Here is a 17,898-nt window from a genome sequence, read left to right as displayed (position 1 = left end):
CCCTTGCCACATCGCCTGCCACCAGATGCAGCTTGTCCCTTGCCACATCTCCTGCCACCAGATGCAGCTTGTCCCTTGCCACATCGCCTACCACCAGATGCAGCTTGTCCCTTGCCACATCGCCTGCCACCAGATGCAGCTTGTCCCTTGCCACATCGCCTGCCACCAGATGCAGCTTGTCCCTTGCCACATCTCCTGCCACCAGATGCAACTTGTCCCTTGCCACATCTCCTGGCACCAGATGCAGCTTGTCCCTTGCACCTGCCACCAGATGCAGCTTGTCCCTCGCCACATCACCTGCCACCAGATGCAGCTTGTCCCTCGTCACATCGCCTGCCACCAGATGCAGCTTGTCCCTTGCCACATCTCCTGCCACCAGATGCAACTTGTCCCTTGCCACATCTCCTGGCACCAGATGCAGCTTGTCCCTTGCACCTGCCACCAGATACAGCTTGTCCCTCGCCACATCACCTGCCACCAGATGCAGCTTGTCCCTCGCCACATCGCCTGCCACCAGATGCAGCTTGTCCCTCGCCACATCGCCTGCCACCAGATGCAGCTTGTCCCTTGCCACATCGCCTGCCACCAGATGCAGCTTGTCCCTCGCCACATCGCCTGGCAACAGATGCAGCTTGTCCCTTTCCACATCTCCTGCCACCAGATGCAGCCTTTCCCTTGCCACATCGCCTGCCACCAGATGCAGCTTGTCCCTCGCCACATCGCCTGCCACCAGATGCAGTTTGTCCCTTTCCACATCTCCTGCCACCAGATGCAGCCTTTCCCTTGCCACATCGCCTGCCACCAGATGCAGCTTGTCCCTCGCCACATCGCCTGCCACCAGATGCAGTTTGTCCCTTGCCACATCGCCTGCCACCAGATGCAGTTTGTCCCTTGCCACATCGCCTGCCACCAGATGCAGTTTGTCCCTTGCCACATCGCCTGCCACCAGATGCAGTTTGTCCCTTTCCACATCGCTTACCACCAGATGCAGCTTGTCCCTTTCCACATCGCCTACCACCAGATGCAGCTTGTCCCTTGCCACATCTCCTGGCATCATCTAACCAACAAGACCAGACCTTCTGGAACTTAGAGGGGCATCCTCTATTAGTATAAGTGGCTTTGTACAGAGGCAAATTAGAGGCATCCAAAGGGGCATTGCGGGAGGAGAGACTTGTTTCCAACACATAGTAATTGCCTTATGAGCCTAAAATAACAGGAGGCTGATAAGGGTCCTTTTATCCACCATCGCAGCCAACAATTCCACCGGACCCAGTAAACATTATTGTGGTGCAAGGGGAAAGACAATTTGTGTTGGGCGACCTGTCACTTCCAATACGTCTTGCCAATATTGTACTATAGCCGGAAAGGTCCAAAAGATGTGAAAAGAATTGGTGCGAGCAGTGCCAGCATGCTGGGGAAAGTGAGGTAATCATCTAAATTGGATAATTGTATCCCTAGCTGAGACTAAATGAGAGAAGGGAAAGTCACAGATCTCTTTCATCGTCCAGTCCAGGAATATCCACAGTCCATTTCTGGAGGAATGAAGATCGCTCGGGACTGGTCACCACGAAAAGATATAATTCAGAGGTGGGCTTCTCCATGTCTGGCGCTTTAAAGAGGAGGTAAACCCTGATGGGTTTACTTCCTCTTTCATTCCCTGAAAAGGTAAAGCATAATGGACTACTATGCATCGCATAGTAGTCCATTATCTGTCACTTACCTGACACAGGAGCCAGTGAAGTCACCGCTGTCCCCTTGTGTACGGAGCCTCCGTCTTCTCGGTGGGTCTCGCTGCACCGACGCTGTCATTCGACGGAGCCGCGATGACGTCACTCCCGCGCATGCGCACGGGAGCCGCCACTCGCGGCATTTCGTCGTAGACACCGGTGCCTGTCTTTTTTCAAATATCTCCTAAACCGTGTAGGTTTCGGAGATATTTCTTGGACCTACAGGTAAGCCTTGATGTAGGCTTACCTGTAGGTCAAAGTGGTTTGTAAGGGTTTACAACCACTTTAAGGTCAGGATAGCCTCCAGCTCAGAACATGAGAGGGACAATTGGTGCTCTGAAAATTGACAACTGAAGGCATGGGAAACCTGAAGGTATCTAAAATAATAATGAGAGGGTGAATTAAATTTGGATCTAAGGGTATGTAAGTGTAGTAGGCCAGTGCTTCCAGCTATATGCTTCAAGGTTTTTCTTTTCTTCTTTTTCTTTTTCTTTTATATTTGGATATTTGGATCCCCAAGCCTGGGGATCCGGGAGAGTATAAAAGTGTGGAAGAGAAGGATTCAACCAAAGAGGGGTATGTGGAGATGGGGTAGCAGGGGGAGAGATACGAAGTGTTTATTTCTACCCCCCTTGGGGGCAGTGGAGATGACCCCATCTATAAGGATATACAGTACATACACACCCAGCACAAGGCCGTGTTCACACTACGAGACGTTTCTCAGGTGCTGCAGTTCCTCTGATCTCCACAAGATGGTGATCTCACTTCTACCCAGACAGGAAGTCTCTATGGAAGACAGGAAGTGATGTCAGGTTATAAATAGGCTGTTCCGGGTGAGAGGTGAGTCGAGAAGACTAGAGAGGAGACATTGCTGGCAGCAGAGGAGGTAATAAGATCTTATTTTCTATTTATACCCAGTAATCCCCCCCCCCCCGTCATGTCCGTCCTCTTCCTCCATAGTCACTGTGATGTCTTTTATCTCCAGCAGATGATGATACACACATATATAGTGTGGAGACCTACATTACCCCCTTCAGGGGCAGAACAGTTCCTCACAAACAGGGCCAGAACATTTCCTTCATTTTGGAGATGTGTCGCTGTTCCATCAATTTCACCTTTTCAGTTTATACGATAATACGGAATGGCGGTTTTATTTAGGAGGGGGGGTGGGGGTTGGGTTTACAAAATGTATGATTTGAAGGATAATAACAATTCCTGATGTCTGTGAAGGTCTGGATGGTGACTGTATCATTGTGTGTGTCAGGTTCCTATAAGGTATCAGGATGTCACTGTCTATTTCTCCATGGAGGAGTGGGAGTATTTAGAAGGACACAAGGATCTCTACAAGGACGTCATGATGGACAATCAGCCGCCCCTCACATCACCGGGTAAGAGGAGACTTTATTGTAAAGGAGAGAGCAGTACGGAGGCTCCACCTAGATCCCCCATCATCTGATAAACACATAGAAACAATGTATTCAGTCAGTGTGTGTGTTTCCTACAGATGGATCCAGTAATGGGAACCCACCAGAGAGATGTCCCCGTCCTCTGTATTCACGGGATTCCATACTAAAAGAACACGACTATGCAAAACATCATCAGGTAGATGAGGAACAATTATCGGTAGTTCTGATTTATACACAGCATGTTTGTTACAATGAATATTTTATTATATATTCAGAGTGGAAACCTCGGGGATGATAATATTGTTGTTAAAGAAGAGTATAAAGAGGAGGATGAGGAGTATGGAGTGATGGAGGAGTTTTCTGAAGGACACAAGGATATGATGGAGCCACCAAATACCAGGAACCCACCAGAGAGATGTCCCCGTCCTCTGTATTCCCGGGATTCCACACAGGAAGGTCACACCATCCCCCACCATCATCAGGTAGATGAGGAACAATCACTGATAGTATCATTAGGATTAGAGATGGGCCGAACACCCCCCCTGTTCGGTTCGCAGGAGAACTCCCGCCTGAACAGGGGAAAAGTTTGGCCCCCCCCGAACCACCAACTTCATTCGAGTCTATGGTAGCCGAGTATGAGAAAGAGAGTCCCCATTTTGAAGGCTTAAATGCAAGTTATTGCCCATAGAAAGGGGTTAAGGGGGTCAAGGTACCGCCCTTTGGGGACACGTATCAATGCAAAAAAAATAAAAAATAAATTCTAAAAACAATCGTTTTTAACCACTTCCGCTCCGGAAGGTTTTACCCCCATCCCGACCAGGACATTTTTTGCGATACGCCACTGCGTCCCTTTAACTTACAATTGCGCGGTCCTGCAATGCTGCACCCAAATAGAATTGATGTCCTTTTTTTTTTTCCCCCCACATATAGAGCTTTCTTTTGGTGGTATTTTATCACCTCTGCGGTTATAAGCAAAAAAAGAGCAACAAATTTACAAAAAATTAATAATAATTTTTTACTTTCTGCTATAAAACATCCAATAAAACAAATTTAAAAAATCAAATTTCTTCATCAATTTAGGCCAATATGTATTCTGCTACGTATTTAAAAAAAAAAAAAAAAAATCCCAATAAGTGTATATCGATTTGGTTTGCGTAAAAGTTATAGCGCCTACAAACTTATGGGATAAATTTATGTGCTTTAAATTTTTTTTGTATTTTGTTTTTACTAGTAATAGTGGCGATCAGCGATTTTTAGTGGGACTGCGAGTCTGACACTTTTTGAGCACCATTAATACATAAGGAGGGATATGATCACCATTAGAAATGGGCTGAACACTCCCCCCCAGTTTGGTTAGCGCCAGAACTCTCGAACAGTGTGAAAGTTCAGAGTTGAATAACGAACCCCCATCGAAGTCTATGGGACCCGAACTAGCACAATTAAACGTGCCCAATTTGACTTAGATGCAAGGGTACGTCCTGGGGGTCCGGGTACGTCCTGGGGGACATGTATCAATGAAAAATAGTTTGTAAAAAACATAATTTTTAAAGGTTCAGTGATATTAATCATGCTTAAAGTAAAACAATAAAAATGAAAAATTCCTTTAAATATAGTGCCTGGGGGGGTCCTCTTAGTCTGCCTGTAAAGTGGCGTATATGTACCATGTATAGAACCTGCTGCAGCAAAACTGACATCATTAAAGAAAAATAAAATCCCATTTAAATTCACTCGCGGTTGCTGGCACCCGGCTATTTAAAAAAAGAAAGAAAGAAAAAAAGGTGTGCCCCCCCCCCCCCCCCCCCAGGCCTTACCAGGCCCAAAATTTAAAAAAACAGTGTGGGGTCCCTCCTCAAAATCCATACCAGACCCTTATCTGAGCATGCAGCCTGGCAGACCAGTAAAGGGGGGGGGGGGGGACAAGCAAGCACCCCCCTCCTGAACCATACCAGGCCACATACCCTCAACATGGCAGGGGGTGCTTTGGAGCATGTTGAAGGGGGACAAGGGTCTCTTTCCCCCACAAACCTGGGCTGTGAATGAATGAATGAATGAAATACTTGTATAGCGCACAATGCGAACTGAATGGCCTCTAGGCGCTGGGCTGTGGTTGTTGGGGTCTGCTTATCGCAATCTGGAAGCAAGGGGGGCCTCCAGATCCCAACCCCCCTCATTATACCCCAACCCATTCACCGAAAAAAAGGGTCAAGAATAAATAAAAACCGTAGACAGGTTTTTAACAATTCCTTTATTTAAAAAAACAATGTCCCTTGATGTAGAGCCGTCGCCCACCGCCACCACTGAAACCCCAAAAACGCTCCGTCGTACATGAAGGCTGACTGCCTACTGTTTGGAGGTTCTAATAGGTAAGGGGCGGAGCCAGCCGGCGACCTGTGCCTGGGGGGGTCCCCTTAGTCTGCCTGTAAAGTGGCGTATCTGTACCATGTATAGAACCTGCTGCAGCAAAACTGACAATATTAAAGAAATAAAAATTGTCAAATTTTATTTTCATTTCATAAATTGACTGGTGGCCCCACCCCATTGTGACATCACTGATCGATGCATGCTGGACCTGGTATGGAGGGGGGACCCCATAGCATTTTTTCTTTTCACTTTTTTATTGCCGACAATGCTGACAGCTGATGACTCAACGATTATTAAGGATGCTGCGGTCGGCTTCCTGGCTCCACTCCTTAACAACCAGCTATTCACTGTGTCCTGATTGAAGAAAGCTTTGCCCAATTAGGGCTTAGAATGCTCTGTGTAGCCTGAATTCGGGTGTTCGCCGAATGGGCGAACTGGCGATGTTCGGGGCCAAACCTTTCGCCCAACTCTAAATTGTATCTGTACATTATCTGCATTGTTACCATTGATGTCATTTTTATTATATATTCAGAATGGAAACCTGAGAGATCCTAAAGTTGAGGTTAAAGAAGAGATAAAAGAGGAGGATGATGAGGATGGGGTGATGGAGGAAGAACACAAAGATCTGTACCAGGACACCATGGAGGAGTCATCCAGATACAGGAACCCACCAGAGAGATGTCCCCGTCCTCTGTATTCCCGGAATTCCACACTGGAAGATCACAACTACACAAAACATCATCAGGTAGATGAGGAACAATTATTGGTAGTTAAAATTGTTATAGAAGTGTGTTTGTTACAATGAATGTTTTGTTATATCTCTCAGAATGAAAACCCCAAGGATAATATTGATGTCAAAGAAGAGTATAAAGAGGAGGATGAGGAGTATGGAGTGATGGAGGAGTTTTCAGAAGGACACAAGGATATGATGGAGCCACCAAATACCAGGAACCCACCAGAGAGATGTCCCCGTCCTCTGTATTCCCGGGATTCCACACAGGAAGGTCACACCACCCCCCACTGTTACAAGGTTGGTGAGACGGAGCTTATAAAACAGACTCATGGAGATGATGTGTGGATTTTCTATGTGATGTCACAATAATAAATCTTCTATCTTACAGATGATATTTTCTCTCATTCTCTTGGTTTAGAGTGGAGATCCAATGGATATAGAATTTGAGGTGAAATCAGAAGAAGAAGAGAGGTATGTGAGGGATGATCAGCAGTCTATGGAGGAGGATGGAATAACGGGGACATTTATAGAGGAGGACACTCCTACAGAGATCAGCACAGGTGGGTCATTAACACTAAATACATTCCTCCACCCATACTGCTCACTGATTGGTCCAGAGTAGGGCGGGGGCTGGGTGATATCAGCCTGTAATCCCCTGGTCACTTTCCTGAGCTGTGTTCCCCGTCCTGTATTCCTGGATTTCTCTCCGATAATCTTCCTTCTCTGTGCTGCCGACACAATTTATGTCTCTAGACTGGATTTATGGAGATTCTGGGGATCAGCCGGCAGCAAAATGTTGTATTTCACCATAGGTGTTGCTAAACATAAACCATTTATATTGTACATTACATAGTCCTGACTTCTGCTCTCTCCCCTCCCCCCACTGCTATATATACTCATAATATGTATTCTCTTTTGTTACACCCATTTCCTACCAGCTGGACATTTTATACCTGATGATTTGATTGGAGCACAGACTTTTACATGTTGATAATTGTCACGGTACTACTTACAGCGAACCCTCAGGCGAGCAGGTGACACGGGATCCCCCAGGGCGTGGAATCTAAGAGTCAGCCGGTGTTCTGCCAGGGACCTTCTCACAAAAGTTTGGACTTAGCTGCGTGCTGACCCCAGGTCACGACCCCCGGGTTCACCCTGCTCGCTAGGGGAAGTACCAGAAGACACTGTAGACAAGGTTGGATGGATGAAGCAAGGAAAGCCAGGTAGTGAGCCAAGGTCAGGGCGGGCTGCAGACAACGTAATCAGAACAAGCCGGGTCGGTACACAGAAGATCAGTTCACGAGAAGTCAGGTAAAACAGGTTACACAGGGGAGCTTCAGAAACAAACGTTGCTCAAGCAATGGTAGCTAGTTAGGAAGGGATTTAAATAGAGAAGCACATGAGGGGCTGGACAGGAAGTAGCAGGAAGGAAACATATATTAGGCAACAGGTGAAGGGCGGCGACACCCATAGCTGGAGAGAGCACAGAACTGAACACCAGACAGTGGACAACAGATACCAGCCGACCCACTGCAGTAAAGGTGAGACACAGATCAGCTCCGCAGCTGATCAGTGACAGTAAAAGTGGTCAGCCTTCGCGCCGCTAAGTGGTAATAAGTGACTAAAGTGGAACAAAATCCAAAATCAGATATAATGAAACACAGATGCTGTGAAAAAGAGCCTGAGTGATATAAAGTGCAAATGCTAACTAAAAAATGCAGCAGGACAAAATAGTGAGCACAAACTATCAAATAATGAATATAAAGGGGTGGGTCCTGCGCAAATCGTGCCACTCAAATAAAATACACAAATTCAAAATAATATAAATATGTGCATACATACAATGCCGTGAAAAAAATATAGTCCAAAAAACAGCACGCATAAAAATATATAAAAAATATATAAAAAAATGGAAAAAAGGTTTAATGATAGAACAATAATAAAATGTCCGCTACTCAAGGCTCCCAGAACTCTCACCTTTAAACGAAGTGAATAAGCAAATCAAACAAACTCCAGGATTCTCTTATTTCATTCATAAATAATAAATAATAGCCATCAGGAAATCCAAAGGAGGGATGCAATGATACAATTCCGCCACTAGAGGGCCAGTCCCAGCTTCCAGAACAGGTGAAATGGATCTTCACTTCTATTTCACAGTGTATGGCTCAAAATAAGAGAGAGGAGGGGGAGAGAGAGAAACAGGAGACTTCCATAGTGTAGTAGTTTAAAAAACGGCAGGTAGATTTATTAAAAAGCAGTAAAGACTCTCACATTTTAATTGCAAAAACAAGCACAATCAGGAAGAGGGTATAATGACAACTTCCTCCCGCCTTACTCTACTTCCGGTTCGTCCTCTGGCCAATCCCTACGCGTTACGTCATGTGACTTCTTCATGGGGATCCCCATGAAGAAGTCACATGACGTAACGCGTAGGGATTGGCCAGAGGACGAACCGGAAGTAGAGTAAGGCGGGAGGAAGTTGTCATTATACCCTCTTCCTGATTGTGCTTGTTTTTGCAATTAAAATGTGAGAGTCTTTACTGCTTTTTAATAAATCTACCTGCCGTTTTTTAAACTACTACACTATGGAAGTCTCCTGTTTCTCTCTCTCCCCCTCCTCTCTCTTATTTTGAGCCATACACTGTGAAATAGAAGTGAAGATCCATTTCACCTGTTCTGGAAGCTGGGACTGGCCCTCTAGTGGCGGAATTGTATCATTGCATCCCTCCTTTGGATTTCCTGATGGCTATTATTTATTATTTATGAATGAAATAAGAGAATCCTGGAGTTTGTTTGATTTGCTTATTCACTTCGTTTAAAGGTGAGAGTTCTGGGAGCCTTGAGTAGCGGACATTTTATTATTGTTCTATCATTAAACCTTTTTTCCATTTTTTTATATATTTTTTATATATTTTTATGCGTGCTGTTTTTTGGACTATATTTTTTTCACGGCATTGTATGTATGCACATATTTATATTATTTTGAATTTGTGTATTTTATTTGAGTGGCACGATTTGCGCAGGACCCACCCCTTTATGATCAGTGACAGTACCCCCCCTCTTACGAGGCCTCCCTACACGTCTGGGGGCTGGCTTGGAGGGAAATTTCTGATGGAAACTGGTCACCAGACGTGGGGCACAGACATCAGTGGCAGTGACCCAAGACCTCTCCTCCGGACCATAGCCCTTCCGATCAATGAGATAGAATAACTTTCCCCCGGGAGTACTTGGAGTCCAATATTACTTTAATCTCATACTGATCCATGGTATCACCCACAGGAGCGGGGTGAGAAGAAGGGCGAGAGAAGCAATTGAGGACCAGTGGCCTGAGCAGGGAGACATGGAAGGTGTTGGGTATCCTGAGATGAGAGGGTAGACGGAGCTTGAAAGCCACTGGATTGATCTGGCGGAGAATAGGAAATGGACCAATGAAGCGAGGGGCAAATTTCATCGAGGGTACCCGGAGTCGGATGTGCTTGGTAGAGAGCCAAACTCTATCGCCAGGCAGGAACTTAGGAGCCGGACGGCGATGACGATCTGCTGCTGTTTTATGCTTGGAAACAGCTAGATGAAGATTCTCCGAGACTTCTTTCCAGATTGAGTTGAAGGACCTTTGGGTCTCGGCTGCTGCTGGTACCACAGGAGAAATGGGAACAGGAAAGGGAACAGAAGGATGCTGCCCATAAACTGTGAAGAAAGGAGCTTTCCCAGAACTGGCATTGGCGTGATGGTTTAAGGCAAACTCTGCCCAGGGCAAAAGGTCCACCCAGTCATCTTGGTGGGCTGAAATGAAGGCACGGAGAAAACGTTCTACATTTCGATTGACACGTTCCGTTTGCCCATTGGACTGGGGATGAAAGGCAGATGAAAAATCCAATTTAATCCCAAAGGAGCTGGCCAAGGCTCTCCAAAACCGGGCAGTAAATTGAACTCCTCTGTCAGAGACGATATGGGAAGGCATCCCATGAAGACGAAAGATCTCCTTAATGAAAGTTGTGGCAAGACTGGGAGCAGAAGGTAGGCCTGGGAGAGGAATCAAGTGACACATTTTTGGAGAACCGATCCACCACTACCCAGATGACTGTAGAACCTGTTGAGGGAGGCAGATCTGATATAAAGTCCATGGCAATACAACGCCAAGGTACATCGGGCACTGGTAAGGGCAAAAGCAACCCAGCAGGGGCGGACGTGGAAGATTTGGAAAGTACACAAACCGAACAAGCTTGAACGTATTCCTTGACATCCTTATGAAGAGAAGGCCACCAATAATGACGCTGAAGAAGGTCACAAGTACGAGGAATGCCAGGATGTCCAGAGAACTTGGAGTCATGTGCCCAAGCAAGGAGTTTGGGACGAAGTGCAGGGGCAACAAAAGTTTTACCAGGAGGAGGCTGCGTAGACTGGAGCTGAGTGATGGCTAGAATACGATGCGGAGGAATGATGGGACCAGGATCTAGGTGATTCTCAGAATCATTGACATCAAACGACCTGGACAAGGCATCGGCTCGAAGGTTCTTGGCACCAGGATGGAAAGTAATGTTAAAATTGAAGCGGGCGAAAAAGAGGGCCCAGCGAGCTTGACGTGGGTTCAAGCGTTTTGCGGAATGTAAATACTGCAGATTTTTATGATCAGTATAGATGGTAATACAATGGGGAGAACCCTCTAGAAGATGTCGCCATTCTTGAAGAGCTAGTTTAATGGCGAAGTAGCTCACGGTCCCCAATGGTATCGTTTTTCTCAGCATCAGAAAACTTCTTGGAAAAGAATCCACAAGGCTGAGACTTGCCCTGCTGAGCTTGGAGTAGGACGGCACCGACTCCTACAGAAGAGGCATCAACCTCCAAAGAAAAGGGTTTAGTAATGTCCGGGCGTAGAAGAATAGCGGCAGAGAGGAAGGCTGCCTTGAGTTTGCGGAAAGCTTCAATGGCTTCAGGGGACCAGAGCCGAGCATTTACACCTTTTACGTGTGAGCGATGTAATCGGAGCCACCAAGGTGGAGTAGTTACGAATGAATTGGCGGTAGTAATTGGTGAAGCCCAAAAAGCGTTGAGTGGCTTTAAGACCAGAGGGCTGAGGCCACTCGGAGATGGCCCGAAGTTTGGCTGGGTCCATGAGGAGACCTTGTGATGAGATTATATAGCCCAGGAATAGAACTTGTGTTTGTTCAAATAAACACTTCTCCAATTTAGCATATAGACAATTGTCCCGTAGGCGCTTTAGCACAGTTTTTACATGAAAACGATGGGTAGGTAAGTCTGGCGAGAAAATTAGAATATCATCCAGATATACGATAACACAGACATACAGAAGGTTGCGAAAGATCTCGTTAACAAAATTTTGGAAGACCGCTGGGGCATTGCATAAGCCGAAGGGCATCACCAGATACCTATGTCCATCCCTGGTGTTAAAGGCGGTCATCCATTCGTCTCCTTCCCGGATTCATATTAAATTGTAGGCCCCTCTAAGCCCCTGTACACAGGGTCGGAGATTTCAACACCCAAATCCGTCTGATTTTCTCCGTCGGATCTTGTCTGAAACTGTTGCATACACACGGTCGGGCTAAGTTGTCGAAAAATCCGATCTTTCAGAACGTGAAGATGTAATTTCGTTACGATGGGACTACGTTCAGGCTAGTAGCCAATAGCTTTGATGTAGGAATTTGATCTGAGCATGCGTGGCACTTTGTCCGATCAAAATTCGCTACACATGATCGGAGTATGTCCGACCGGCCCAGTTGGTCGGGAAATATTTCCAACATGTTGGAAAATTGGGTCGGACGGATATTCCGACGGAAACAGTCCGATGCATACCACACACAGTCGGATTATCCGACGACGCGGTCTGATAGGACACATTCCGACGGATTCTCCGACCGTGTGTACAAGGGCTAAGATCCAATTTAGTAAAGATATGAGAACCTCGCAGTCTGTCAAAGAGTTCAGAAATTAAAGGAAGGGGGTATCGGTTCTTCGCAGTGATGGCGTTAAGACCCCTGCAGTCGATGCATGGACAGAGTGAACCATCTTTTTTCGCTACAAAGAAGAACCCAGCTCCGGCAGGTGAGTTAGCCCCTGTACACACGGTCGGAGATTTCTACAACCAAATCCGTCGGATTTTGCCCATCGGATTTTGTCCGAAACTGTTGCATACACACGGTCGGACTAAGTTGTCGAAAAATCCGATCATTCAGAACGTGATGACGTAATTTCGTTACGATGGGACTACATTCAGGCTAGTAGCCAATAGCTTTGGTGTAGGAATTTGATCTGAGCATGCGTGGCACTTGGTCCGATCAAAATTCTCTACACATGATCGGAGTATGTCCGATCGGCCCAGTTGGTCGGAAAATATTTCCAACAAGTTGGAAAATTGGGTCCGACGGATATTCCGACGGAATCAGTCCGATGCAGACCACACACAGTCGGATTATCCGACAACACGGTCCGATAGGACACATTCCGACGGATTCTCCGACCGTGTGTACAAGGGTTTAGATTTCCTGATGAAACCCTTTTGTAGGTTTTCCCGAATGTATTCAGACATGGCTTGTGTCTCGGGGATAGATAGAGGGTAGACTCGGCCACGGGGAGGAGCGGTCCCAGGTAAAAGCTCAATGCAGCAGTCAAAGTCTCTATGAGGAGGAAGGCGATCGGCGGCCTTTTTGCAGAAAACATCTCGGAAGGACTGATATTGGGCAGGCAACATGGGAGTTGTGGAGGTCTCAGCAAGAGGAATGGAAGGAGGAGGTAGCACCTTGGAAATACATTGTTGTTGGCATGGAGGGCTCCAAGCCAATACTTGTCCAGAATTCCAGTCCAGATGTGGGGAGTGTTTCTGCAACCATGGAAGGCCCAGGATGATGGGACTGGAGGATTTAGGCTATATTAGGAAAGAGATCTTCTCACTATGCAAAGCCCCAATGCTTAACTCTATAGGAGAGGTTTTAAACTGGATTGGACCCATAGGCAACAAGGAGCCGTCTACTGCGGTCACGGAGAGGGGTATAGCCAAGGCAACAAAGGCGATACCCAACTCGGAAGCTAAAGATTGTTCAATGAAATTCCCGGCAGCACCAGAATCCACGTATGCAGAGAGTTGATAGGCATTCTGAGCCCAGCGGTTAGCCACGGGGAGGGTGAAACCAGGAAAATTAACGGATCGGTCTAGATCACCTCCCTCCGAGTGAGCTAGACCCTGGAGTTTTCCCGGACGGACTGGACAGGAGTTCAAAAGATGTCCTTTATCGCCACAGTACACAGGCACAAACCCAGTCCCATGCGTCGGCCAAGCTCCTCGGGAGTGAGGCGGGTTCGCCCAAGCTGCATAGGTTCTTCCAACACGTGAGAGGTCGAAGACGGAGAGGATTGCACCGATCTATGGACTACCTGTGCTGGACGGCCAGCAGGGGGGATGACTGGATCTGGATTTCTCCAGAGCCCGCTCCTGGAAGCGAACGTCAATTTGAATGCTCAATGCGATTAAGTCCATCCAATGCGGTGGGAATGGCGCGTCCAGCGAGTTCATCCTTGACACGGTCAGATAAACCTTGCCAGAAGGTAGCAGTAAGGGCCTCATTATTCCATTGGAGTTCAGCGGCCAGCGTACGGAATCGAACTGCGTATTGGCCGACTGTCATTTCTTGCTGACGAAGACGAAGGAGGGCCCCAGCAGACGAAGACGCTCTGCCGGGCTCATCAAAAGTTTTCCCGAAATGCATCCAAAAAGAGCTGGAGGTCAGAGGTGATAGGAGCGTGTGATTCCTAGAGTGGAGAGGCCCAAGCTAAGGCATCATCGGAGAGGAGAGAGATGATGTATGCGACTTTGGTGCGATCAGTAGGAAAATGGTGGCTGGAAAGTTCGAAGGGGATGGAACACTGATTGATGAAGCCCCGACAAGCCTTAGGATCACCGGAGAACCGAGGTGGCGACGGCAGATGCAGGCAGGGATTGCCAGGTGCAGCAGGTAAAACCGGAGGAACAGAAGCAGGAGCCGGAACGGGAGGAGCTGAAGTTGCAGCGAGTTGCAGACGATCAAGACGAGAGGCAAGATCCTGGAGAACCAGCATTATTTGCTCTTGATTAGCTTGCTGGGAGTTAAGTCTCTGAACTAGATGTTGCATTGGATCCTCGGTCAATGGCCGATTCTCAGAGACGCTCATGGCTTGAGCAAACTGTCACGGTACTACTTACAGCAAACCCTCGGGCGAGCAGGTGACACGGGATCCCCCAGGGCGTGGAATCTAAGAGTCAGCCGGTGTTCTGCCAGGGACCCTCTCACGAAGGTTTGGACTTAGCTGCGTGCTGACCCCAGGTCACGACCCCCCGGTTCACCCTGCTCGCTAGGGAAGTACCAGAAGACACTGTAGACAAGGATGGATGGATAAAGCAAAGGAAAGCCAGGTAGTGAGCCAAGGTCAGGGCGGGCTGCAGACAACGTAATCAAAACAAGCCGGGTCGGTACACAGAAGATCAGATCACGAGAGGTCAGGTAAAACAGGTTACACAGGGGAGCTTCAGAAACAAACGTTGCTCAAGCAATGGTAGCTAGTTAGGAAGGGATTTAAATAGAGAAGCACATGAGGGGCTGGACAGGAAGTAGCAGGAAGGAAACATATATCAGGCAACAGGTGAAGGGCGGCGACACCCATAGCTGGAGAGTGCACAGAGCTGAACACCTGTCAGTGGACAACAGATACCAGCCGACCCACTGCAGTAAAGGTGAGACACAGATCAGCTCCGCAGCTGATCTGTGACAATAATAACATTGGAACCTTAAACAGAAAGTGATAATGAGGGAGGAGTCAGTAACCCAATGATGGGGGGTCCTCAGGATCAGCCTGGTCTTTATCTTGGTTGGTTTAGGGGAACCAATCAGCTCATGTCTAGTAATAATCTTTGTATTTCTATTTTAGTAGATGGACGGGAGATGAGGAAAACCTCAGAGGATTGTCTCACTTTGTCTCCAGACTGTAAAGTAGAAGATGAGGACATCACACAGTATAGTCCAGGAGAAAACCCGACTACCTCAAATGTCCATCCGGCACCACACAGTGTAGATGGACCATCGTATTCCTCTTATCCCGAGGAACCTCAGACTGTGCGGGACGGTGCCGGACCATCGTATTCCTCTTATCCTGAGGAACCTCAGACTGTGCGGGACGGTGCCGGACCATCGTATTCCTCTTATCCTGAGGAACCTCAGACTGTGCGGGACAGTGCCGCCCTTCCAACACATAAGAGGCTTCCCTGTACTAAGTGTGGAAAGTGTTTCCATTCTAAATACTATCTTAATGTGCATAAAAGATCTCACACAGGAGAGAAGCCATATTCCTGTCCTGAGTGCGGGAAGGGTTTCAGTTTTAAAATCGGTCTTAATATTCATATAAAATCTCACACAGGGGAGAAGCTGTATTCCTGTCTTGAGTGCGGGAAAGGTTTTTCAAAGAAGTCTCGTCTTTCCCAGCATCAGAGATTTCACACGGGGCAAAAAACATATTTCTGTTCCGAGTGTGGAAAATGTTTTTCACAGAAGTCTCATCTTTTTAGACATCAGAGATCTCACACGGGGGAAAAACCATATTTTTGTTCTGAGTGCGGGAATTTTTTTTCCATGAAATCCGATCTCACCAGACACCAAAGGTCTCACACAGGGGAGAAGCCGTATTCTTGTCCTGAGTGCGGCAAACATTTCACGGAAAGAAGCACCCTTAATATCCATAAAAGAACTCACACGGGGGAGAAGCCCTATTCCTGTTCTGGGTGCGGAAAATGTTTTTCACAGAAGTCCAGTCTTTACACACATCAGAGACGTTTGTTCGGGAAATGTGTTCTAGAGAGATCAGATCTTGTCAGACATGGGAAATCTCACAGGGAAAAGAAGCCCTATTCCTGTCCTGAATGTGGGAAATGTTTTACACAGAAGTCCAGTCTTAGCTGTCATCAGAGATCTCACACGGGGGAGAAACCGTATTCCTGCCTTGAGTGCGGGAAATGTTTTGCACAGAAGTCCTATCTTTCCGTACATCAAAGATGTCACACAGGAGAGAAGCCGTATTCCTGTCCTGTGTGCGGGAAATGTTTTTCACAGAAGTCCAGTCTTTTGAACCATCAGATAAATTCCTGCGGGAAAAGTTTTGCAGAGAAATCAGAGCTTGTCACGCATCGGAGATCTCACACGGGGGAGAAGCCGTATTCCTGTCCTGAGTGCGGGAAATGTTTTTCACAGAAGTGCAATCTTCAAAAACATCAGAAATTGCACACGATGGAGAAGCAACTTTTCTGTAATGAGTGCGGGATTTGTTTTTCAAAGAAGTCCGATCTGTACAGACACCAGAGACTGCACATGGTGGTGAAGTCATTTTCCTGTCCTGAGTGAGGAAAATGTTCCTCGCTGAAGTCCGGTCTTCCTGTACATCAGGGGGTCCCACACAACCCTGGAGGTGTATTAGTGAGTGCGGGAAATGTCTTGTATATGAATGTTGCTGGACATGTGGGGAAGAAGCACCCCCTGATATACACCTCAGATATACTCCATGGCTGATCTTTATCATGGAAGAAACAGTTGATAAGGAGATCAGAGATCACCAAAGACATGGATGAAGTGTTGTACCGTGTCGGCCATTGATAGCAGGAGAAAAATAAAAATGGAGTCATTACCTCTCATTGGCTGAGTACATTTTGTGGCGTAAACTCTTGCAAGACGTCTGTTTTTTCAAGTCGTCCTTTGCGACGAAACACGTTAACCCCCACCACTTAAAAAGTGGTCCTCTAGGCCTTTTAAAATAAAAAATGGAGTCATTTCCTCTCATTGGCTGAGTACATTTTGTGGTATGGAGACTTAGAGGTCTATTATTCTCTTGCAAGAGGTCTGTTTTCTCAAGTCGTCTTCCAGGACGAAACACGTTAAACCCCACCACTTAAAAGACGGTCCTCCAGGCCTTTTAAAATAAAAAATGGAGTCATTACCTCTCATTAGCTGAGTACATTCTGTGGTATGGAGACTTAGAGGTCTATTATGAATAAGAAAACAAATAGTTGATGGAATGCGGCACAGGTCTGCCCAGCCGTGACGAATATTGTCCATATTTTATATAACTCAGTGATTTCCTATGATCATTGCCTCCATCTAGTGTCCATAATTCTGTATCACAATGTAGAGTCCGCCCTGGGTCTACTGAATGTGAGTGTCATCTCTTGAGGCAGGGGGCGAGCTAGCATGTACCCCCGGGCTGAGTCCATGGTTATAATGGGGAGTTTTGAACAAAAATTGGGCGCCAGTCACTTATGATCTTTTCAAAGCTTTAACCACTTTAGGACCGGGCCTATTTTTTTAACTTGCTGTTTACAAGTTAAAATCATTTTTTTTTTTGGCTAGAAAATTACTTAGAACCCCCAAACATTATATGTTTTTTTTTTCCAGACATCCTAGAAAATAAAATGGCGGTCGTTGCAATACTTTATGTCACACCTTATTCGCGCAGCGGTTTTACAAACGCAATTTTGTTTGAAAAAAATACACTTTTTGGAATAAAAAGAATAAGAAAATTTGCCCAATTTGATTTTTATATTGTGAAAGATGATGTTACGCCGAGTAAATTGATACCCAACATGTCACGCTTCAAAATTTGCGCCCCGCTCGTGGAACGGCGACAAACTTTGACGCTTAAAAAT

At 46.6% G+C, this 17,898-nt stretch overlaps 3 protein-coding genes across 3 annotated transcripts in view; all 3 read left to right on the top strand.

The window, feature by feature from the left end:
• Nucleotides 1-1,822: 1,822 nt before the first annotated feature.
• The window catches only part of LOC143956045 (uncharacterized), a 296,417-nt gene continuing 280,341 nt past the window's right edge, over nucleotides 1,823-17,898 (top strand). Inside the window, exon 1 of the mRNA XM_077466175.1 lies at nucleotides 1,823-2,613. The gene's annotated coding sequence lies outside the window, so the exon portion shown is untranslated. The remainder of the gene's footprint in view (nucleotides 2,614-17,898) is intronic.
• The window catches only part of LOC143955742 (uncharacterized), a 273,000-nt gene continuing 257,748 nt past the window's right edge, over nucleotides 2,647-17,898 (top strand). The window contains exons 1-4 of the mRNA XM_077465863.1: nucleotides 2,647-3,115; nucleotides 3,232-3,329; nucleotides 3,409-3,615; nucleotides 6,027-6,239. Of these exons, the coding sequence (XP_077321989.1) occupies nucleotides 3,031-3,115; nucleotides 3,232-3,329; nucleotides 3,409-3,615; nucleotides 6,027-6,239 (603 nt within the window). The 5' untranslated portion in view covers nucleotides 2,647-3,030. The remainder of the gene's footprint in view (nucleotides 3,116-3,231; nucleotides 3,330-3,408; nucleotides 3,616-6,026; nucleotides 6,240-17,898) is intronic.
• On the top strand, nucleotides 11,658-16,890 carry LOC143955746 (uncharacterized). Its single transcript, XM_077465866.1, has one exon. It carries the CDS (start codon nucleotides 15,041-15,043, stop codon nucleotides 16,601-16,603), a length of 1,563 nt encoding a protein of 520 aa, XP_077321992.1. The 5' UTR covers nucleotides 11,658-15,040; the 3' UTR covers nucleotides 16,604-16,890.

The sequence above is a fragment of the Lithobates pipiens genome, unplaced genomic scaffold, assembly GCF_037356315.1.
Source record: "Lithobates pipiens isolate NorthernLeopardFrog02 unplaced genomic scaffold, aLitPip1_a1.2 Scaffold_35, whole genome shotgun sequence".
NCBI classification, from domain to species: Eukaryota; Metazoa; Chordata; class Amphibia; order Anura; family Ranidae; genus Lithobates; species Lithobates pipiens.
This window is presented reverse-complemented; position numbering and strand designations above follow the sequence as displayed.

What these genes read in the sequence shown, in the direction of transcription:
- LOC143955746 (XM_077465866.1), top strand. Translation starts at nt 15,041, where the DNA reads ATGATGGGGGGTCCTCAGGATCAGCCTGGTCTTTATCTTGGTTGGTTT.